The sequence below is a fragment of the Notolepis coatsorum genome (assembly GCF_963971535.1).
Source record: "Notolepis coatsorum genome assembly, chromosome: 8".
Taxonomy (NCBI): Eukaryota; Metazoa; Chordata; class Actinopteri; order Aulopiformes; family Paralepididae; genus Notolepis; species Notolepis coatsorum.
Genome location: NC_140172.1, coordinates 117,809,781 through 117,832,280, shown reverse-complemented (window position 1 = coordinate 117,832,280; position 22,500 = coordinate 117,809,781). Strand labels below are relative to the sequence as shown.

At 44.2% G+C, this 22,500-nt stretch overlaps 1 protein-coding gene across 1 annotated transcript in view; it reads left to right on the top strand.

Moving 5' to 3' along the window:
- jade2 (jade family PHD finger 2) overlaps positions 1–22,500 on the top strand; it is a gene marked incomplete at both ends in the record, with an annotated part of 461,718 nt that overhangs the window by 280,467 nt on the left and 158,751 nt on the right. The window contains 2 exon segments of the mRNA XM_084320505.1: positions 12,256–12,792; positions 13,057–13,221. Of these exon segments, the coding sequence (XP_084176631.1) occupies positions 12,256–12,792; positions 13,057–13,221 (702 nt within the window).

The window sequence follows — 22,500 nt, the reverse complement described above, 5'->3', positions numbered from 1 at the left end:
TTATACAGTTTAAAAATATTGAGTAAAGAACATGAGGTTATGATTTGTATTTACCAGAATGGATACATAGCACTTCGGAAGCTAATGTCATCCTACTGCAGCCGTCGGGCGGACATCTTGTATATCCTATTTTGGGTGATTTTCACGTTTTCGCTTGTATTGAAAGATTACATGGTTTATTGTTTATTGGGATCCCCATTAGCTGTCACCTAGGCAACAGCCATTCTTCCTGGGGTCCACATAGAATAAAGCAAATACATACATACATACATACATACATACATACATACATACATACATACATACATACATACATACATACATACATACATACATACATACAATACATACAATACATACATACATGTACCTATATTTCCAAAGATTTAACAAAATAAGAGAAGAAATTTACACTTTAAAAATCCCACATTAAAGATGTTGTGAGCATGTTTCATATGGACCATAAAACCCATTCAAAACCCAGTGTAGAACTAGAACAGTGTAGAAAAATTGAAAATCTATCTGAACGTGATTTTTTTTTATTTATTTTTTCACAACTGAACAAATTACCATTTTAGAGATGAAATGTTTTTGGCCTGGGAGCAGCGATATGTTTCGATGAGTCGTCTCGTCCAGGCTGAGCAGGCGCCGGTGGCACAATTTAACGGGCGTCAAGCTGTGTTCAACCTTCAGCGTTTGACACCAAACAACAAGCGAGGGAGGCTGCAGCAGGCGTACTCTTGACATTTAGGGAAGGTGCTGATGAAATAGGTTTACAGAGCAGCACAGAGTCGGATATTCTCCGTTTTCAAACAGACGATTGATCGTGGTCAACTAATGACCGGGCCCCTATAGACACAGTATTGTGATAATAACAACACATTATCAGACAGGGTTCTATTGATAGTATTCCATTACATCATCATCATCATCATCATCATCATCATCATCATCATCATCATCATCATCATCATCATCATCATCATCATCATCATCATCAGACACCTTGGTAGGCAAAGGACAGGTGATCATCTTTACATGACAACCATGGCGTTGTGTCATATTGGTAGGAAATGCATCACATGACATGAGAGTACTATGACTAGATTCACCCATTATCAAGACATGCCCAGGTGAAGACCTAGGGCAGGCATCCTCAAAGTCCGGACTCCAGTCCTGATCCGGACCGAACCACAACTGTCTCTGGACTCATATGTATTATCTGTATTATCTGTGAGACATCGCCACAGCGCATCGTGTCAAAATTCTCCGCTATCTCTACTGCAAGCAGCGCTCTGCATGTCCGACTGCTCCACTTTCTGTGTGTGTCTGTCTACTCTTCTTTGGTTCAATCACATTCAGCGTCCCGTCAGCGTTTTTCCCCCCACACACAGTCTACGAATCAGAGGCAGAGTAGGACGGGTCTTCAAGGAATGCGTGTCGTCTCTTTCAACAGGTCAGAGGCGAGAGTTGACAGCGCATCTACAGGTAGTTTCATATGCAGGTACTGTAGCTAGTAGCCTAGTTTTGCCAGCAGGCAGCTAGTTGAAAGAAATGGCATGTTCAAAGATGGCCAGTAAAAGAAAAGTCGACAGTGAAAATTGGCCGTTCAAAGATGAATGGACTGACACATATGCGTTCATCCTCCCTCCAACGAGCACCAGACCAATGTGCCTAATATGCCAAGAAACGGTAGCTCTTGTGAAGAGTGGCAATTTGAAACGCCACTATGAAACGAAACAGCTATTTTGAGGCAACCTTTCCTCAAAATTCAGAGCTAACAACCACAAAAATAAATGGAATGAAATCGTCATATCAAGCTGCAAGCAGAATTCTTGTTACATCTATGTCACAACGAGAAAAAGCAACAGAGTCCTCACTCAGAGTGGCATGGGTGTTGGCTAAACACAAGAAGCCATTCTCTGATATAATGATAAAATAATGTATGACTGAAGTGATGGAGACCATGTTTGAAGGCAAACAAAAAGAGGAACAAAAACGACAACTCGAGGAACAGGAGGCTAAGCTAAGAGCAGAGAGAGAGGAGTTACAGATCCAGGCTGCTTTAGCTGCCTCAGAGGCTAGGAGCAAAGTACTGGCAGTGCACGAGGGCCAGCGGGCCGCATCCGGAGTGTCCCGTAGGGATGGAAGGAGCTCTTACCTATATGGAAAGATTTCCGTCGCAGCACCAGGCTAGGCCGGCTCTCGAGGCCGTAGCGGAAATGAAAGAACCTGCCTACAGTGGCAGCTCCAGAGCACCCGGCGGTGCTACACAGAAAGAACAAGAGGCTCCGCAACAAGAGCCCCAACGAGCCAGGGGGGGTTTCCCAGTGAGGCAGCAATGCCATGCTACGCTGCCCCCTCAACAGATTCCTATATTCAGGGGAGAACCTATGGCGTACAGGCTATTCATCAGGGCTTTTGAACACGGAGTGGAGGACAAGACAGATAGTAACAGAGACCGGCTGTACTTCTTGGAGCAGTACAAGGAGGGGCAGCCAAGAGAGCTGATAAGAAGTTGTTTTCACATGGAATCAGACCAAGGCTATCCCGAGGCAAGGAGGCTCTTGAAAAAACATTTTTGAAATGGATACAAGATCTCAATGGCGTATATAGACAAGGCACTGAACTGGCCTACTATCCAGTACAATGACGGAGAGGCGCTCCACTCCTTTGGCCTCTATCTCACTGGATGCCTCAACGCTATGGCTGATGTGGAGCACATGCAGGAGCTTGACAGCATATCAAGTATGCGTGCCATCACAGCCAAGCTTCCGTACAAGCAGAGAGAGCGGTGGAGAAGCAAAGCCTATGCTCTTCTAGAGAAAGATCAGCGCAGCGCCAAGTTCAGCGACCTCGCCGGTTTTGTCAACCTACAAGCCCAAGAAGCCCTACACCCTCTCTTCGGCAACATCACAGATGGAAACGAGAGCCAAACTAAGGCTCACAAAGATGAGAGGACCTCCAGAAATAGCGGCACTCTGGGAAGCTTCACAACAGCTGCTACAGCAGTCCAGAACCCGGCAGAGGCTAAAGCAAGCCACGAGGGGGATACCCTCTGTGCCTTCTCCAACCCTTGCCTCTTCTGCCAAGGAGGACAGCATGCCCTGGAGCAATGCAACAAGCTGAAGAAGTCTCTTCACAAGGAGAAGATAGAATTTCTACAGAGTAAAGGCCTATGTTTCAGCTGTCTGAAACGGGGTCACATGAGCAAGGACTGCCAAGAGAAGATTAGCTGCCGAGTCTGCCAGCTTCCCCACCCTACAGTTCTACATATTAATAACAAAGCTGCCTATGAGGAAGCAAGGTACGGGAGGGAGACATCGGACATCGGATGCCAGGCATCGGATGCCGGTCCTGCGCAATGAGACTTGGATACAGGGGTCGGAATTCCTCACCAAGCCCGACGAGGAATGGCCTCAGAGCCCAGAACCCCAGGGGGACCTAACCACGGAGGACCCAGAGGTAAAGAACGCTGTGGTCAGCGCTACTGCCGCTGAAGAGCAGTTCGACACAGTAGTTCAGCAGTTCCGGGAGGTTATTCCAATTGGAACCGTCTCCAGAAGGCAGCCGGTTGGATGCTGAAGCTTGGAAGCCCTCTGCTGAGGCTGTGTCGCCAGAGGAGGGAGATGAATGCTTCGCTCACACAGTCTGAGGTACAGACACCGATGGAGCTCTTCAAGGCAGGCCTGGAGAAGACCGACCTCCCTGTGGAGAATATAAAGGAATCAGAGCTTGAGATCTTTGTGAAGAAGAAGCGGCATGAGGCGGTGGTAAAGACCGTCCTCCTACGGGGTGCCATGTACTAGTGACCTCTGGCACCAGGTATTGGTTATCCCGCAGCGGAGACCCGCCTTATCTGTGGAAATAGTGTTTGGTTACTTATCAGTTGAAATAGTGTTTGGTTTGGCTCCTTGGGTTTTGGTAGTTAGTAATTGTCTCTAGATTAGAAGGAGCGGTGTAAGAGCCAAAGCTATATATATTTGTGTTATATTTATGTGACACTGTGAATACATTTTTCAGTTAGTTAGATAGTAAATTATATTGACCTATTTGTTTACACTGCTTGTGTTGTTTTTACTACCTGTACCCCCCCCCCCTTCCCCCATGCTGCTATGATGCCTGAATTTCCCCAAGGGGATCAATAAAGGAATATCTTATCTTATCTTATTTAGGTTATTGTATTATATGAATGGTTAATATTGATTGGATTTAGAGTCATTGAACCGTCGTATTTATCATAATAGAGCATTCTAGAACATAAAACCTTCTAGAACGTTTGTGGTGATGTCATAATAGAACTTTCTAGAACATAAAACAGTCTAGAACCACAGTATGACGTCATGATAGACAGTTATGGAACCTTCGTGATGTCACCGTAAATGATGTCATAACCGAACATTCTAGAACCTTTGGGTCTATAAGCGGGTGTTTCCTCAGAACGGGAGTGTTGCATCTTCGACCAGACTGAACAGGACTGAACGGATGGACTCAACAATGGACTGAAGCCAGAAGCCAGCAAGTGGATTTACAGCTTTCACATTACGAAGGAATTTTCATGTGTCGAGTCGGCGGTAATTTTGGAGACTGGGAAAATACAGTTTTCTTACCGTGTAGTAGTACTTGTAGCTTGTATTAGTACTTGTGGCTAGTAGGAGCCACTTGTAGTAGTATTGACAGGAATATTTAGGAAAGTAGATTTAGGACCACTTCTGTAAAGAGAGACTTTGCAAATAAACCATTTGGATATCTTTACTTTGCACTGAAAAAAAATTAAAAGAGGAAATGACACAAGTAAAATCAAGCAAATCCCCCTCTCAGGTAGCACAGCAACCAGAATAACTGAAATACTGCCTGGTGATTTGATTAAACGGTTTTGTGATGGAATAAAAAAAATGCACAGTGCATTTCCTTGGCTGTGGATGAGTCCACTGACGATGCTCAGTGGACACACAAGGGGGGGAAGGAAGACATAAGAATATTGTTGCAATTGTTTAAACGTTTGACTGACCTTAATAAATGGACCTTTGTCTTACTGAAAATCTTCTTTGTGGACCTTTAAGATTTGAATTTGAGTATTGTTCTTGTAGAGGTGAGAGGGATAAATAGATAGAGAGAGAGAGAGGTGTTATTGTAGAGGTGAGAGAGAGTTGTTATTGTAGAGGTGAGAGAGAGAGGAATAGATAGAGAGAGAGACAGTTGTTATTGTAGAGGTGAGAGAGAGAGAGAGAGAGAGAGAGAGAGAGAGAGAGACAGTTGTTATTGTAGAGGTGAGAGAGAGAGAGAGAGAGAGAGAGAGAGAGAGAGAGAGAGAGAGAGAGAGAGAGAGAGAGAGAGAGAGAGAGAGACAGTTGTTATTGTAGAGGTCAGAGAGGAGCTGTTTCTCAGGTTGGATGGAGCCAGGGGACAGTAGGTGCTTTCGGATCAGACAGTTCTGGGGACTCCCTGAGCGGAACTAGCCACTGGGGAGCTCCCCTGGAGAACTACATACCTTCAGGGCTTTTTCTCTGTTTGCATTCGCACCGCCATAGATACGCAGACCGTGCTTCTGCCTTCTCTCCCCATGGAGCGGAGACGAACAGTGGCCGGGCATGTAGTGAGAAAGCTTGTCTGCTTTCCAGTTTGGCCAAATAGTGAACGTTTTTAACAATATTACCTCACCTATAAACACAACAACACTGCGTAACGTATACAATCGTGTTATACCTAAGAGATTTGGTGAAAAAAGTAATTTAAGAAAATTAAGCAAGCCAATAGCAAACCTTAAATACATATCCTCCTATAAACATGAGATGGAATGGCAGACGGCACTCAGATGCAGAATAACAGCCAGGCAATGAGCCAGGTAGTGAGGGACTCGGGAGAGATCAGAGAGCGAAAGTCAATTAACGTTGATGTCAAGATGGACAGTGGAAGAAAGAGAAAGGGTGGAGGAGAGAGGGATAAAAGAAAGAAAAAGAAAGGCCCTTACAGGAGAGAGTGGTTAACTGTATTATAATAGTAAATAGAAAAATATGTTGTGCTCTTGCTTTTTTCTTTTTGAAGGTGGAGAGAGTAGCATTGCTAGTGCCACAACAGTTTTATTTGAGGTCCATAACAGTACATTGTACTAAGCAATTGTTGGCTCATTAGTTTGTTCAAGACAAGTTCAAGTTTCTTTAATAGTTGTCATACAGAAGTACAGAATACTTTTGTACAAAATGCTTCTTACTGTTGCGCTCCAGAGACTGTGCATGTCAAGGTAAGTATGAAATAAAAACATAGTAAAAATTAGAAGTAAAAAAAGAGGTCACAGTGTTCAGTTTAGACATATGTACAATGTTCGTAGACGTAGTTACCATACAATATACAATACTGTGCAGTGTACTAATATACAATACTATATAGTGCAAGGCATAAATGGACGAGGTGCAGTTTAGGTACAATTCACAGTAGGTGTACGAGTTGTAGTGCAAATCCTTTATCAATAAATATAAAGTGTAAGTGTGTTTGTGTGATCTAAAGTGTGGAGAGTGGGTGCTGCAGTGTGTTGTTTGTTTGAGTGAGTGTGTGCGTGTGGGTGTGTGTGCTGTGTGCATTTGATGGTTGTTGCATAGTGATTATTGTTCGTTTAGCGATTATTGTTCGTTTAGCAGCCTGATGGCCTGGGGATAGAAGCTCCTTCTGAGTCTTTCTGTGCTCGCCATAAGACTCCGGTATCGCTTGCCTGACGGCAGCAGTTCAAAGAGGCAGTTGTTCGGGTGGCTCGAGTCCTTAATAATTCTCTTAGCCTTCCCCTTGCACCGCTTGTTGTAAATGTTCTGGAGGGTGGGAAGCCCCCCTCTAATTGTGCGTTCGGCTGAACGTGTCACTCTTTGTAGTCTGCTACGGTCTTGTGCAGTGCTATTCCCAAACCAGGAGGTGATGTTGCCGGTCAGGATGCTCTCTATTGTACATGAGTAGAAGTTCCTAAGGATCTTCTGACTGACTTGGAACTTCCTTAGGCGCCTGAGGAAGTAGAGGCGTTGTCGTGCCTTCTTCACAACACTGTCAATGTGTGTGGTCCATGTCAAGTCCTCGGATATTTGGGCTCCGAGGTACTTGAAACTGTTCACTCTCTCAACTGGTGCCCCGTCGATGCTGAGGGGGCTGTAGTCCTTGACCCCCGACCTCCTGAAGTCCACAATCATCTCTTTTGTTTTGCTGACGTTCAGGGAGAGGCAGTTCTCCTGACACCACTGTGACAGGTTCTCTACCTCTTCCAGGTAGGCCCTTTCGTCGTTGGCAGAGATCAGGCCCACCACTACTGTGTCATCAGCAAATTTGATGATGGTGTTGTTGTTCCGCTGTGCTACGCAGTCATGTGTGTACAGGGAGTAGAGGAGGGGGCTCAGAACACAGCCCTGGGGGGCCCCTATGTTGAGCGTGATGGATGAGGAGGTGCAGTTGCCGGCTCTTACCACCTGGGGTCTGCCCGTCAGGAAGTCCAGGACCCACTGGCACAGGTCATAGTTCAAGCCCAGGTCCCTGAGCTTGGCTATGAGTTTGGAGGGGACTATGGTATTGAATGCTGAGCTGTAGTCGATGAACAGCATTCTCACATAGTTCCCCTGCCTCTTGTCCAGATGTGATGCTGCTGTGTGCAGCACATGGGCTATGGCGTCCTCCGTGGACCTGTTGGGGCGATATGCAAATTGCAGAGGGTCCAGGTTGATAGGGAGGGAGGAACAGATGTAGCCCTTCACTAGCTTCTCAAAGCACTTCATGGCTATGGAGGTGAGGGCTACAGGGCGGTAGTCGTTGAGGCAAGCGGGCGTAGATTTTTTGGGTACAGGGATGATGGTGGACTTCTTCAGACAGGTGGGGATGACGGCCTGTTCCAAGGACAGGTTGAAGATGTCAGTGAATACCGGGGCCAGTTGGTCGGCACAGACTTTTAGGACGCGGCCGGGGATGCCGTCCGGTCCTGCTGCCTTCCTGATATCCACTTTTTTAAAGATCCGTCTCACCTCATGCTCTGTTACCCTGAACACTGAGTCTCCATCAGCAGACCCCCCCCCCCCCCCCATTGCCGTGGTTTGTAGGCTGGTGTTGTTATTCACAGCCTCAAACCTCGCATAGAAGGAGTTGAGATCATTTGCTAAGGAGATGTCACTGTTCAGTTTGAGGGGGGTTCCTTTGTAGTCTGTCACATTTGTGATTCACATGCACTAAAATTCACCAGAATGCAGGAAATTAAGTCTTTGTAACAAAAAAAATCCTGGTGGGGGACCCCCAGACCCCCCGCTTAAAAGGTGGCCTGATTGGGGCTATATTTCGCGCTATATCTCCCGGTATGAATTATTTCCCCAGTCCGGCCCTGTTTGTAATGCATAGGTATTTCAACTACTATGAGGTTGACATGTCTGTCTCTTCAGCCCCATGCAAGCAGAGCACAGCTGAGCACACTTAGGTCTGAGACCATGTCCTTGACGTCTGGACCAATCACCTCACACTTACGTCACTCAAGTTTCTTCAAGTTTCAAGTTTCTTTATTAGTTGTCATACAGAAATACAGAATACTTTGCATGAAATGCTTCTTTCTGTTTTGCTCCTGAGAGTGTGCTAGATAATAAGATAGTATAAAATAAGTATAATATAAGTATAAAATAGTACGTAAACAAGTGTAAACAACAAAAAAAAGCAATATGCCTATATACAGTGCAGGTACAGTACAGTGTAGAAATGGTGAGGTATAGCTTAGCTTGTGGTACCACCTTGTGGTGGTGAGGTGCAATGAGGTGCAATAAGGAATGAGATTGATGTGCAAATTTCCTTACCAATAAATATAAATATAAAGTGTGTTAGTTGGTAAAGTGGGTGCTACAGTGTGTTGTTTATTTAAAGTGAGTGTGTGCGTGTGGATGTGTGTGCTGTAGTTGTATTGATGGTTTGTTATTGTTCATTGTTCATTGAGCATCCTGATGGCCTGGGGATAGAAGCTCCTTCTGAGTCTCTCTGTGCTTGCCATGAGACTCCGGTATCGCTTGCCTGACCGCAGCAGTTCAAAGAGGCAGTTGTTTGGGTGGCTGGGGTCTTTGATTATTCTCTTATCCTTACCCATGCAGCGCTTGTTGTAAATGTCTTGGAGAGTGGGAAGCCCCCCTCCAATTGTGCGTTCGGCTGAACGAGCCACTCTCTGTAGTCTGCTACGGTCTTGTGCAGTGCTATTCCCAAACCAGGAGGTGATATTGCCAGTCAGGATGCTCTCTATTGTGCATGAGTAGAAGTTCTTGAGGATCTTCTGACTCACTTGGAACTTCCTTATGCGCCTAAGGAAGTAGAGGCGTTGTCGTGCCTTCTTAACACTGTCAATGTGTGTGGTCCATTGGTCCCCTTTGGTTGTGGTGTAATGCATAGGGACAGAGGAACAGAACCTTGAAACACACGCACGTCACGCAGACTCGCACAGAACAGACCAGCGATGTCTCTGCAGTGCATGGGAATGAGGGAGCGGTGTTTGTTCTCACTGTGCTGGAGCATCTGTCTCCCTGTCTTGCCTCATAAGCACAATCATTCATTATAACCACGCTCTTACAGGAGGTCGTACCTTATTGTACATTATCTCTACAATGTCAGCTTTTTAGGAATTGGAGTTAATTATTTCCAACTGAGGCTTTGGCCACTAGTTGATGAAATATACGCTGTAGAGCAGAGTAGGAGAAAAGGGGTCCCCGGATACAGTATATCGTGGGTTCTTCCAGCATGCCACAAGCACGGGGTGACGTAGAACACAACCAAAGTGCATTGGAGGTGTGTAAGCATGCCCCTGTGCTTCAAATTGGTTGATCTATACAATCTCCCCTCAAGATGTAATAACAAGCTAACTGCATGTCCATCCAAGGAGGTTGAAAATGGACTTTGCTAAGCTTTTATGAGGTTCAAAATCTATTCAGCTTGTAGATTATAGGAAACAATAGAAAACTCTGTCTATTAACTCTGTTCTAATGAATAGAATGCTGCTCTAATATAATGTTCTAATGCACCTTGTGTATATTGTTTATTTATCTCATATTTGTATATTCAGTTAATTATATTGTTTACATTGTTTATTTGTAATGTTATAGTCTATTCTAAATAGCTTATTCTTCACTAATGACTAACTTATCTTTATATTTAGGTAATAGGTAGGTATTAGGGGTGTAACGGTACGTGTATTCGTCCCGCGAATTTACGGCCGTCACGGTGTGCGCAGCCATACGAAGAATACGTCTCAGGCACGATGACAAGCGGACAGAATTAACAACAACGTGCACTGACACTCTGCACTCGGCTCTCCCCTCCGCCTCTCCTGTTTACTACAGCCTATTTGTCCCTAAAACAAAACCATGATGAATTAATTAAATGTTTAACACAGCAGGGTCATTACAATTTTGCAGTTTTCTTTAGTTTTCTTGTTCGCCAAATAATGGTAACCAAAAGACACACACGCACGCGCGAAACACACACGTCAACCTTTTCCGGCGGACCGCGGAGTCTCACAGCTGATCGGAGAAAAAATTAAAGCACAACATACCACCAGATCATCTGAGCTCCTCTCCAGTTGCTGCTACTGTGTTTAAATCTAAATATTGATAATCCTCTGCCATTGTTGTGTAACATGTCATCTGTTCTCTAGTACACCAGTATCACTGACTACTACGGCAAGCCTATAGAATATTATTATATTTAATAATAATAATTATTATTATAAATATATAATAATTATTATAAATATGTTTTTCCTGTTGTACCGAAATCGTACCGAACCGTGACCGCAATACCAAGGTACGTACCGAACCGTGGCTTCTGTGTACCGTTACACCCCTAGTAGGCATATAAAAAAAACTACGTAATGAGTCACTGGTAAAACGTCTGATGTCCTCTCTAGTCTCTACTAACTTTGAACCACATATTCTGTACTCTATCAAGCTAGCTATGAGATTCATGCAGACAGTGCTGCTGAGTCTGCTAAGAGTATTCTAAACAATGACTGATTATTATGACAGAGTTATAGGTAAACAATAACTGAGAATTATGACTGAGTGTAAACAATGATTGAGTATTATGTAAACAATGGAGTTGGAAAGCGCTCTGCTGGACAAACTGTAATGACACCATTTATACAGTACCCCAAGCTTTTTTCTCTGCCTTATGTTCTGTAAAATATATGTAAAATATAATATTGACACATATCAGCCGATACCAATATGTCTGATAGGCCAATGTCGGCTGATTAAATTGGCAGACCACTTAATCGGTTGGTCTCTATTCCGTAACTTGCCACCTTTCGCAATTTCTTCCGTTCCTCTGGTCAGTGGAGCAGAGTGTGTCACAGAGGGAGGGGAGGGGTTGTTATTTATTGCACTCTGTTAGGTCCCGCTCTCAACAACCATTAGCCAATCATGTCAATGCTGACCAGTCCAGAGCAACTGTTATGGTTCTGACCCACACAGGCTCTATGTCCGGGACCATCGGTATGGACCCTCTGGACTGTGCTGCCTGTACAACTAAACCAGTCTAACTCATAAAGGGCCATTTAAACTTTAAACCTTCATTTGAATAAAATACATGAAAAACACCTGTGGTAGTTGCAATGCTTTCACTCGACAGCAGCTAAGTGCTTACAACAAAGAAGGATGCTTTGAGACAAACAGTTGTGACATTGTTACAGGAGAATAAGGAACTGTGTGTGTGTGTGTGTGTGTGTGTGTGTGTGTGTGTGTGTGTGTGTGTGTGTGTGTGTGTGTGTGTGTGTGTGTGTGTGTGTGTGTGTGTGTGTGTGTGTGTGTGTGTGTGTGTGTGTGTGTGTGTGTGTGTGTGTGTGTGTGTGTGTGTGTGTGTGTGTGTGTGTGTGTGTGAATAATTGCGTGTGTGGGTGGTTGTGCATTTTTGTGTGGATGTAAAGTGGCTTCAAGCTAACAACCAAGGCTGTTTATTTTCTCTGTTATAAAGGATCTACTTAGCGCTTCAACTTGCATGTCTTTTTAGCTCACACTAAATTGGACTACCCCCTTCTTCTCTTCACCCATCTCTCTCTTGCTATTCCCCTGTGCGTGTCTCTCTCTCTCTCTCTCTCTCTTCTCTCTCTCTCTCTATATCTCTCTCTCTCTCTCTCTCTCTCTCTCTCTCTTTCTTTCTTTCTATTTGTCCTGCACCGTCTCTCTTTATCTCTGTCTTTATCATCCACATCTCTACCCCCCCCTCTCTTTCCCTACTCCGTCTTTCCTGTTTACTGCCCCCCCCCCCCACACACAGTGCTCCATGACCTCCTGCATCGTGGCCTTCCATGTGACCTGCGCGTTCGACCACGGCCTGGAGATGCGGACCATCCTGGCAGAGAACGACGAGGTGCGTTTCAAGTCCTACTGCCTGGAGCACAGCAGCACCGGCACCAGCAACACCGGCGCCACCAACGGCCACCACATCGCCACCGCCGCCAGCGCTACCGCCAACGGTGTCCACGACGCTGCCAAACGCGACTGGACCACCACCACCACGACCGGTCTCGGCTCAGAGCTCAGACTGGATCAACACCAGACGAACGGCGACGACAGCAGCCGCCCGACAACACCGACAGCGGCAGCGGCGTCGCCGGAACAGAGAGCGGTACCAATGTATCCGGTCCTGGTACCGGCGGCGACGGTCCCGTCGTCGGAGAGGGCCGAGCGGGAGCAGCTGGAGAGGGAGAAGGTGAGCCAGCGGAAGCAGAAGCTCCAGGAGCTGGAGGATGGGTTCTACAGGCTGGTGGACCCGCGCGACGTGGCTGGGAGCCTGGGGCTTCCCATCACACAGGTGGGATACCATATGGTACTTGGTTGGTCCGCAAGGCTGGAGATTCTGTATCGGTACACGTTTGAGAATGATAATAATACTCTTTATTCATACAGAATGTTACAAATCAAAACACTACTTTTTATTTTTGGTTGAAGAGCGTGTGGCTCTTGGTCAGATGACGTACTTTAGTTTAGTTTGCACATTTTGGTTCGGCTGGTTTACGGATCGAACATCGGCATGTTTATTTTTTGCTTATTTGTTTGCTTTTTTTTTGTCTCCAAGGTGGACTTCCTGTACCAGTTCTGGAAGCTACGGAGGAAGGCCAACTTCAACCGTCCCCTGGTGTCCCTGAAGAGAGACGAGGTGGACAACCTGGCTCAGCAGGAGCAGGACGTCCTCTACAGGCGTCTCACGCTCTTCACACACCTCCGACAAGACCTGGAGAGGGTGAGTCGCTGGAACCCTGTGTGTGTTGTGAGGAGGGGGCGGGGTGGGTGCTGTTGTGGGCGGGGGGCCAGGCTGATTTTGGATGGATGTGGGTTTGTCCATATGCGTGGGTGTGTGAGAGGTGCACCAATAGTATCTGTGCCCATCCGCCTCCCAAGTACTCTAGTACTTCAGATCGGAGTAATAATAAAGTACTTTAGTGCTCGGATCAGTTCGGATCAGTTTGAGGGTGGAGCATGAAAGGAGGGAAGAGGAGGAGTAAAAGAGGACATAGGTAAGAAATGTAGCAATGAAGGGAGGCAGCTATTGCTAGATTCTAACTGATAGATTCTGGTTGATTTATTAGAATCCTCCAGGCTGTTTACACACACACACACACACACACACACACACACACACGCACACGCACACGCACACGCACACACACACAAACTAGAGCTTTGATTGGGCCCAGAAAATCTGGTCCGACCCTACATGAACCTGCGTAGGTTCTTCCCGGACCCAAAGGGAATTTCCGCTATACATTTATTTTTAAAGAATTTAAATTATTCATGTTTTTTTAAATGTCACAGTGAGGCTAAGTAATTATAATGATGCGTAAGTAATTATAGCAGTAGTTGTAGTAGTAGCAACAGTAGCGGCAGTTGCCGTACTAATATTAGTAATACAGTACAGTATGGAGTCTGTGGAGACTAGTAGACCTCCTCGCTGCCTCTCTTTGTATATCAGCAGTACAGTATAATATGGAGTCTGTGGAGACTAGTGGACCTCCTCGCTGCCTCTCTTTGTATATCAGCAGTACAGTATAATATGGAGTCTGTGGAGACTAGTGGACCTCCTCGCTGCCTCTCTTTGTATCATCGCTGACATTTGGCCGGCCGTTGCGTAAACGTCACCCTTCAGCCACAGGCCACTGCCCAGGAACATGACCGTCCAGCGGGCTCACGTTAGAGGCGGCGCTCTTCCATTTTTATTTGAATTCACTGCGGTGGTGCTTTCTAAACCCTCCCTGCCCTCTCAAGAGAAGCCTGCTGAATGTGAATGGCGGCTGGCAGCCCACAGCGCTCGCTGTGATGTGAAGTCAGGCAGACAGCAGTTCACTTTGGTTTGGCAGGGAGGATACATACGAGACTGGGTTGCTACTTAGCTGCCTAGGTTTTTTTTCCTGCACTCTAAAAAGTGTTTCTTCATAGTGTCTACATTTTCTGTGTAGCCACGTGGACGACCTCGCTCGTCAGGTCAGACTTTTGAGAACCGAAACATCCTAATGAAGAGCTCACTGGTTGTTGAAAGGATTCGGTTTGGGAATCTTTTACTAATGTGTCTTTAACGCAATTGGAATCATTCCACTCATCATTCCCCTAAGAAGTTAGTTTATAGACTTAACCCGTACCTTAACCCCTAACCTTAACCTCAGTGGAGACCTCACACCACCACACTCACCTAAAATAGAGAGATGACGGATCATATTTCTGTGATCATTGATTTTCATGGAAACAATTCAGGTCCCAATAATAATAATAATAATGATAATAATAATAATTATAATAATACACTTTATTTGTATAGCACCTTTCATACAAAAACTGTTGAGTACACACTCAACACACACTCATCCAGCTCTTCATTAAGTAAGCCAAGTGGCTGGGCTGTGTTCCCCCTCGAGGGCTCTACATGCTCGAGCAACTGCGACGCGACTGCGACACAACATCGACAACGCAACAATGTTGCAGACACTCTGCCTTTATGCTTCTGCAACATCCACGCGTAGCTTATGCAACATTGTACAAATAAATGTAAAATGAATGTACAAAATAAACGTCTTTCCGGTGATTTAGACGTCGCTCTTTTATTTTGAAACCCCCCCGACCGGAAGTATTATTGCTGCTGCCGGTTCAGTGTTTTTGAGCTGACGCTAAATACAAATGTTGAGATTGTTGGTGAACAACTAACTTTAGGTTAGTTTTAACGTTAGCTAGCAGCAGGGATGGACGCCGGTTGTGCAAATGCAGGCAGCTACAGGCACTCGAGGAAGAGCTGCTGATTTTAATCGGCAGGAGAGAGAGAGCGAGTCAAAGCCTTATATCCCTGTGGCGCGGTCGTAGGCACAAAAATGCTGCTCAAAACTACCTGTTGACTGTTGTATTAAATTAATTGATTGCTGTTTAACTTGTCCCTGTGTCCTGTGTACATATAACTAGGGCTATAGGATAACCACCGGTTAATTCGCGATTTTTTATTGGTTTGTCATGACAAACCAATTACATAATCCAACATATGTGTAAAAAAACTAACATATTCCAGTTGACTGTATATTTTTTTTAATGATTCGTTATGAAGAAATCAATACTTCCATTTGTATAAATTACGTTAACTATCGAGGATAGTATTCCTGCCTGCGGAACCAATATTATTATACGACATCCCGCCCCCATTCACTAACCAACCAATCAATGCCACGCAACATCCTCGCAACACCCTCTGCAACACCCTCTGCGACATCTGCAACCATGTTGTGTTGCAGTTGTGTCGCAGTTGCTCGAGCATGTAGAGCCCTTCACTCATTCATCTCTTCATCAAGCCAGGCGGCTGGGCTGTGTTCCCCCCTCACTCATTCATCTCTTCATCAAGCCAAGCGGCTGGGCTGTGTTCCCCCCTCACTCCTTCATCTCTTCATCAAGCCAGGCGGCTGGGCTGTGTTCCTCCTCACTCATTCATCTCTTCATCAAGCCAAGCGGCTGGGCTGTGTTCCTCCTCACTCATTCATCTCTTCATCAAGCCAGGCGGCTGGGCTGTGTTCCTCCTCACTCCTTCATCTCTTCATCAAGCCAAGTGGCTGAGCTGTGTTCCCCCCTCACTCCTTCATCTCTTCATCAAGCCAGGCGGCTGGGCTGTGTTCCTCCTCACTCATTCATCTCTTCATCAAGCCAGGCGGCTGGGCTGTGTTCCCCCCTCACTCATTCATCTCTTCATCAAGCCAGGCGGCTGGGCTGTGTTCCCCCCTCACTCCTTCATCTCTTCATCAAGCCAGGCGGCTGGGCTGTGTTCCCCCCTCACTCATTCATCTCTTCATTAAGCCAGGCGACTGGGCTGTGTTCCTCCATCACTCATTCATCTCTTCATCAAGCCAAGCGGCTGGGCTGTGTTCCTCCTCACTCATTCATCTCTTCATCAAGCCAAGCGGCTGGGCTGTGTTCCTCCTCACTCATTCATCTCTTCATCAAGCCAGGCGGCTGGGCTGTGTTCCTCCTCACTCATTCATCTCTTCATCAAGCCAGGCGGCTGGGCTGTGTTCCCTCCTCACTCATTCATCTCTTCATCAAGCCAAGCGGCTGGGCTGTGTTCCTCCTCACTCATTCATCTCTTCATCAAGCCAAGCGGCTGGGCTGTGTTCCTCCTCACTCATTCATCTCTTCATCAAGCCAGGCGGCTGGGCTGTGTTCCCTCCTCACTCATTCATCTCTTCATCAAGCCAGGCGGCTGGGCTGTGTTCCTCCTCACTCCTTCATCTCTTCATCAAGCCAGGTGGCTGGGCTGTGTTCCCCCCTCACTCATTCATCTCTTCATCAAGCCAGGCGGCTGGGCTGTGTTCCCCCCTCACTCATTCATCTCTTCATCAAGCCAGGCGGCTGGGCTGTGTTCCTCCTCACTCATTCATCTCTTCATCAAGCCAAGCGGCTGGGCTGTGTTCCTCCTCACTCATTCATCTCTTCATCAAGCCAAGCGGCTGGGCCAGGCCGAGTGGCTCTGCGTAGCCTTGATTAGGAGCAGGGGATGGGAGGACTCTGGAGTCTCAGGGGGCTCGCCGGCTTTTAGAAGCTCATTTCTCCTCTTCAAGCTGCACCAGTGGAGTTATTGAGCCGGCCGGGTGCTCCACGTCCTCCACTCTCCCTGCCGATAGGGAATTAATTATTTAGAGTTATAGGCTGTAGGACACAGTAGTTTACACCTGGAATAGCAGGGATTTCTGTTGCACATTTTACACACTTCTGTGCGTGCGTGCGTGCGCGTGTGTGTGTGCGTGCGTGTGTGCGAGTGTGCAAGTGCATGCATACATTAGTGTGCATGTGTGTGTGTCTGTATTAGGGATGTCCCGATCGCCTTTTTTTGCTTCCGATCCGATCCCGAGCATGTGATTTTAAATATCTATCGATCCGATCGTTTCCGATCCGATCTTTCACATTAGTAATCAATTTTGACGCATTTTTGTCAGAAACTAGAGCGAGACAAGCCCATCTGTTGCCTATAATAGTCCGGGGCGCGAGAGCGGAGGCTTTTATTATTACATTCACCCTGAGAAATGTGCTTCTGCTTCATATGAGAAATATTAAAAGTTTCAATATATGTTTGCACATTAGGATACATTCAGTGTTCGACTTACGTAATGGTCCATTCTGGTCTGAAACGGCGACGATAAACCTCAGTCACGTAACGTTATCCTCCAGGTGAAAATTTAGTCTGAAAACTTCGCCTCCAGCCTGCTGCTTCATGAATTTTTCCTCCACGCGGAATCTCCTCCTTGCAAACATTGCAACTGGCTTGACTTTATATTTTAAAATGCTTAGTTCCAAACCTCTGACATTAAGTCTAGCTGCTCAAGTCAGTGGATATTAACTGTGTTTCGGGAGCGACGTGTTGTTGTTGTGGTCGCGTGTAGCGTGTAGCGTCTAAATTAAAGGGAATGTTTGTTGCAACGGTGAAAATTAAAGGGGAATGTGTTTGTTGTGGATAATTATTCTGCTCTGTGTGACAATAAATACATTAATGATGATATATTATATGTAATTTAAAACCAAAACTAAGGCCTCCGTATGAGTTTAAGACGTGGACATGGTCATGTTTGTTGAATAAAAATTTTCTTTTTTTGACTGCCGATTTTTATTATAATTTTTTCCCGATCCCCGATACTCTGAAAAGCACGTGATCGACGCCGATTCCGATCACGTGATCGGATCGGGACATCCCTAGTCTGTATGCGTGTTTTTCAAAAGGTATTTCATATATTGATGATCGTGTGTGTGTGCGTATGTGTGTGTGCATATTTGTTTGTTTTTGCCAAAAATATATTCTGTGCACATTTGTGTGTGTGTGTGTGTGTGTGTGTGTGGTGTGTGTGCATGCATGGTCACGGAGGTGGGAAGGAAGCATTGATCAGTCTACCCCAGGCTGACCTGCTGTCCTCTCTGTCTGGATGTAGACTTAATAACCCCTCTCCCTACAGACTAAGTACTATTGATGTGGAGTGTGTGTGTGTGTGTATCTGAGGGTGAAAGAGATAGAAAGCAAAGCATGCCTGTTTTGTGTAAATTGTATCGTTTTTTTTTTTTTTATATTCCCGCCCGATTACATCATTAAAGAATTCATGTCCTCCGACCCACTCCTATGCAGAGCTGTCTCTACGCCTGTATGTCACATTCATTAAAGAAAGTTGATTTAATAATAGAAAAAAGACAAATTTAATCAGATTAATCATCACTTTATTCAAATTGAGGATTTAGTTTGAGGATATATATATAAAAAAAGATATTTAAGAACTTTTTTTTATTTAAATTTATTTTGGTTTACGCCATAAAATGTGACGACAGACATTCGAAGCTTTGTTTGAATACTTCAATAGAAGCTTCGAATGTTAAAAAATGACATTCGGTACCAAATTCAGACATCCGCAACCACATTAGTTTGAAAGGAAATGCGGCTATAATTAGGTGCATACAGAGAATCAGAAATAGCCAAAGTTAAGCCTGTCTGAACATTCATGTATTATGCAGTGATGTACAGGTAGTTATCAGAAAAGAAAAGAGTGGCTTTTCTGTGTAAGGAAACCACACCTTGATGACTGCATTCATCACAGTTTACATGGGCACAGTGAATAAACAAGGCTGCACAGATGTCGTTCAAGTTCAAGTTTCAAGTTCAAGTTTTTTTAATAGTTGTCATACAGAAGTACAGAATACTTTTATACAAAATGCTTCTTTCTGTTACGCTCCAGAGACTGTGCTAGACAAAAGATAAGTATGAAATAAAATAGTATAGCATGTAAAATAGAAGTAAAAATAGAAGTCACGTACGTAGACACAGTGTTCAGTATATACATATGTACAATGTTCGATGCAGAATAGAAGTAACTGAGTTACCATACAATATACAATATACTAATATACAATATACTATATAGTGCAAAGCAGAAATGGGATGAAGTACAATTTAGGTACAATTTACAGTAAGGTGTACTGAGGTATGGGTTGTAGTGAAAATCCTTTACCAATAAATATAAAGTGTGTTTAGGTGTTCTAAAGTGTGAAGAGTGGGTGCTGCAGTGTGTTGTTTGTTTAAAGTGTGCGTGTGGATGTGTGTTGTGAGTGTAAAATGATTAAACTTTTCTCAACAAATTTTCAGTTCTTATTTATAAAAGAGACAAGAAATATGTGGGGAATAATATATTATAATAATATAATATTATATTATTTATTCAATAATTATGGTAAGGAAAGGTAGCACCGGTTCGTTTATTTCCTCTTTGAGCCGAGAACCTAAAACTCACCAAAAACCTGAAAACCAGAGTGTTGAAACTTGTGATGCCATCAGATATATGTATAATATTATATATTTTTTTTTTATATTTTTTTTATTATTGCAAAACAAAAAATTATTAAAAGTCAGTACTCAACACACAATGCATAATGAAACTTTCAGTAAAGGTGGTTATAATATATGCAAGTACAGAAACAGGATAAAACAAAAATAGTCTATAATAACATTTTAACCGTATACAGTGTATATCCAGCGAAATTACAATTATATAAATGTTAGTATATAATATACCCCTAATACCTATTTTCTAAAACCCTACACACATATGCTCCAGCTCAAACCCCCCCCCTCCCGGACCCCCTCTTGGATAGTACCTCCATTATCCCTCACTCCTAACCAGACACTACCATTATAAGCTAGCTTTTATTCTCTCCACCACTTCTAACCACATAGACATTTTGGATTCATTGAGCCCCAGAATTCTTGCTGTAGATATTTCTTGATATATCACATCGAGATATGTAAGAAACCACACTTTTCGGCACATTTTTTCCGGTTGAAACCAACGTGATGCGATCAGTTTTTTAGCTACTGTGATACCCGATAAAACCAATCTTTTTAGTTGTGGATTCACTGCAAACTCAAAAACATCATTCAATAGTAATACCGCGGGGTGTACAGGTATATTCCAAAATACGAGTATTGATAATTATACAATACTCGTATAATATTATATATATATATATATTAGTGCTGTCAATAGTTAAAAAATGTTTTACTAATTAATCTCACAATTTTCTGTAATTAATCTAGATTAAAAATAGTGTTTTCCTTTTTACCCCCTTGAATGCCGCCACCCACTTCAATGTTAGCGTTAAAAACGCATAATCTATTTTTTTTAATTATGGCTATGTGTCTAATCTGCCCGCCGCTTATCAATGACTTGTTTGCAGTCAGCATTGTCGAAACAGATTGTTTTTTAATCGGTTCATATCCTTTTTCTAGCATTTCGAGAAGCTATCGTTCTCTCGAAAATTTCCGGAAAATAGAAAGATTCCCCCATAAACGGCATTTATTGGAATATTCTCGAATACACTAGACACGTTGTCATTTGTCTGCCTATTTATGAATCTTTTTCAAATAAACGCTAGATTATCGATAGTATATGTGTACTTATGCACGCTATAGAAGCGGGCTGAAAAATCTATTCTCTCATTTCCTCAACATCACACACACACACACACACACACAGACACGGCACATGCTGATATCTCAGTGAATACAGCTCTGATTATCCTAAAACTGGTAACATAGACTCCTTACCTTAGATCAGATGTTCTCCAAAAAGATTATTCCAATTCCTGATCGCCATTCCAAATATCGATTGCGTTTATTGATCTGCTGCTGTAAATATATATTCCACGCTGCTTTCCAACTCGCGATCACTTCCCTCATCATCAGATCCCTCGCCAGCATAATGGAGCCAGTTGGCTCCCCCCACAGGGATCCAGCAGTATAATCGAATGGCCTGCAGTTACACAGGGATAGACGATAGGGGGCGGTATTTTCCCATCTGAGCTCCTAGAGGGTCTGCTGTACCAACGGGAGACTCGGTTGATGAAATATGAATTCAGATCGCTAATAAAAAAAAACGACAAAGTGTTAAGACCGAAGCTTGTAACAGATATTTACTTGAGTAAAATCATGGAATTAATGTAAAATCAACACAAAGAAAGTATATTTAGATTCAAAGACTATTTTAATAGCTTTCTTTGAATACAGTTTCTCTCCTGTGAAATACAAATGTTCAACAAAACCATCAACATTGACTCAGCTAGACCTCTTTCTTTTTTTTTTTGATCCACTTTTTCTCCCATTTTTCTATATTTTCTCCCATCCCAATTTCGTATCATCCAATTCAACCCTCCCCTGTCACGAACGCTGTTTCTTGCCTCCCACAAGCCGGCTGCAATGTGGACTAAGTCATACATAGCACAAGTCCCCTCCGGTACTTGAGGTAACAGCAGTCGCATCTTTTCACCTGCGCAGCTCGATCTCTCAGTGTCGAGGAGTAACGCGTGGGAGGCTCACGCTGCCCCCGACACTTCCTGATTCTACTGCGCAGGCGCACCAACCGACTTGTAGGAGTCGCTTGTTCACAACGCCCGATCCCCACCCTTCAGTTTCCCTCCCCGTAATACGGCCAATGTGTATTACTGCGGACGACCAGCTAAACTGAAAACAATGTGGAGAGCTGGATTCGAACACGCGAATCCTAGCGTCTCCACACTGGTGGCGAGTGCCTTGCCCACTACACCACCTAGCCGCCCCTAGCTAGACCTCTTTCTTATATCCGCGGCTCTAAGATTGAAGATTTTTCACTCCATAGATTAATCTAGATACATTTATTTTAATGCTTTAAATCATTTAAATTAATCTCCAAAGTTAAAGCATTCATTTTGACAGCCTTAATATATATATAAAGTCTGGAGCGGCTCCATAGACAATGAATTGTGAAAAATGGTAAAGGTGACAGACACTGAGAGCACCCAGGGGAATGTTCTGAGTATAGGGATATATTCTCTGTTTCACAACTGAGTACACTACTATGGAATAAAGCTTGTTTATGTATTAAACTCAAAGAAACATTCTGTGGATCCTGCTTTCAATGGAGCAGCTCCAAACTTCATACTTGATGACATCACAGGTTTGATTATTGCTCACTGGTTTCTGGCTTTCTGAGAAAGT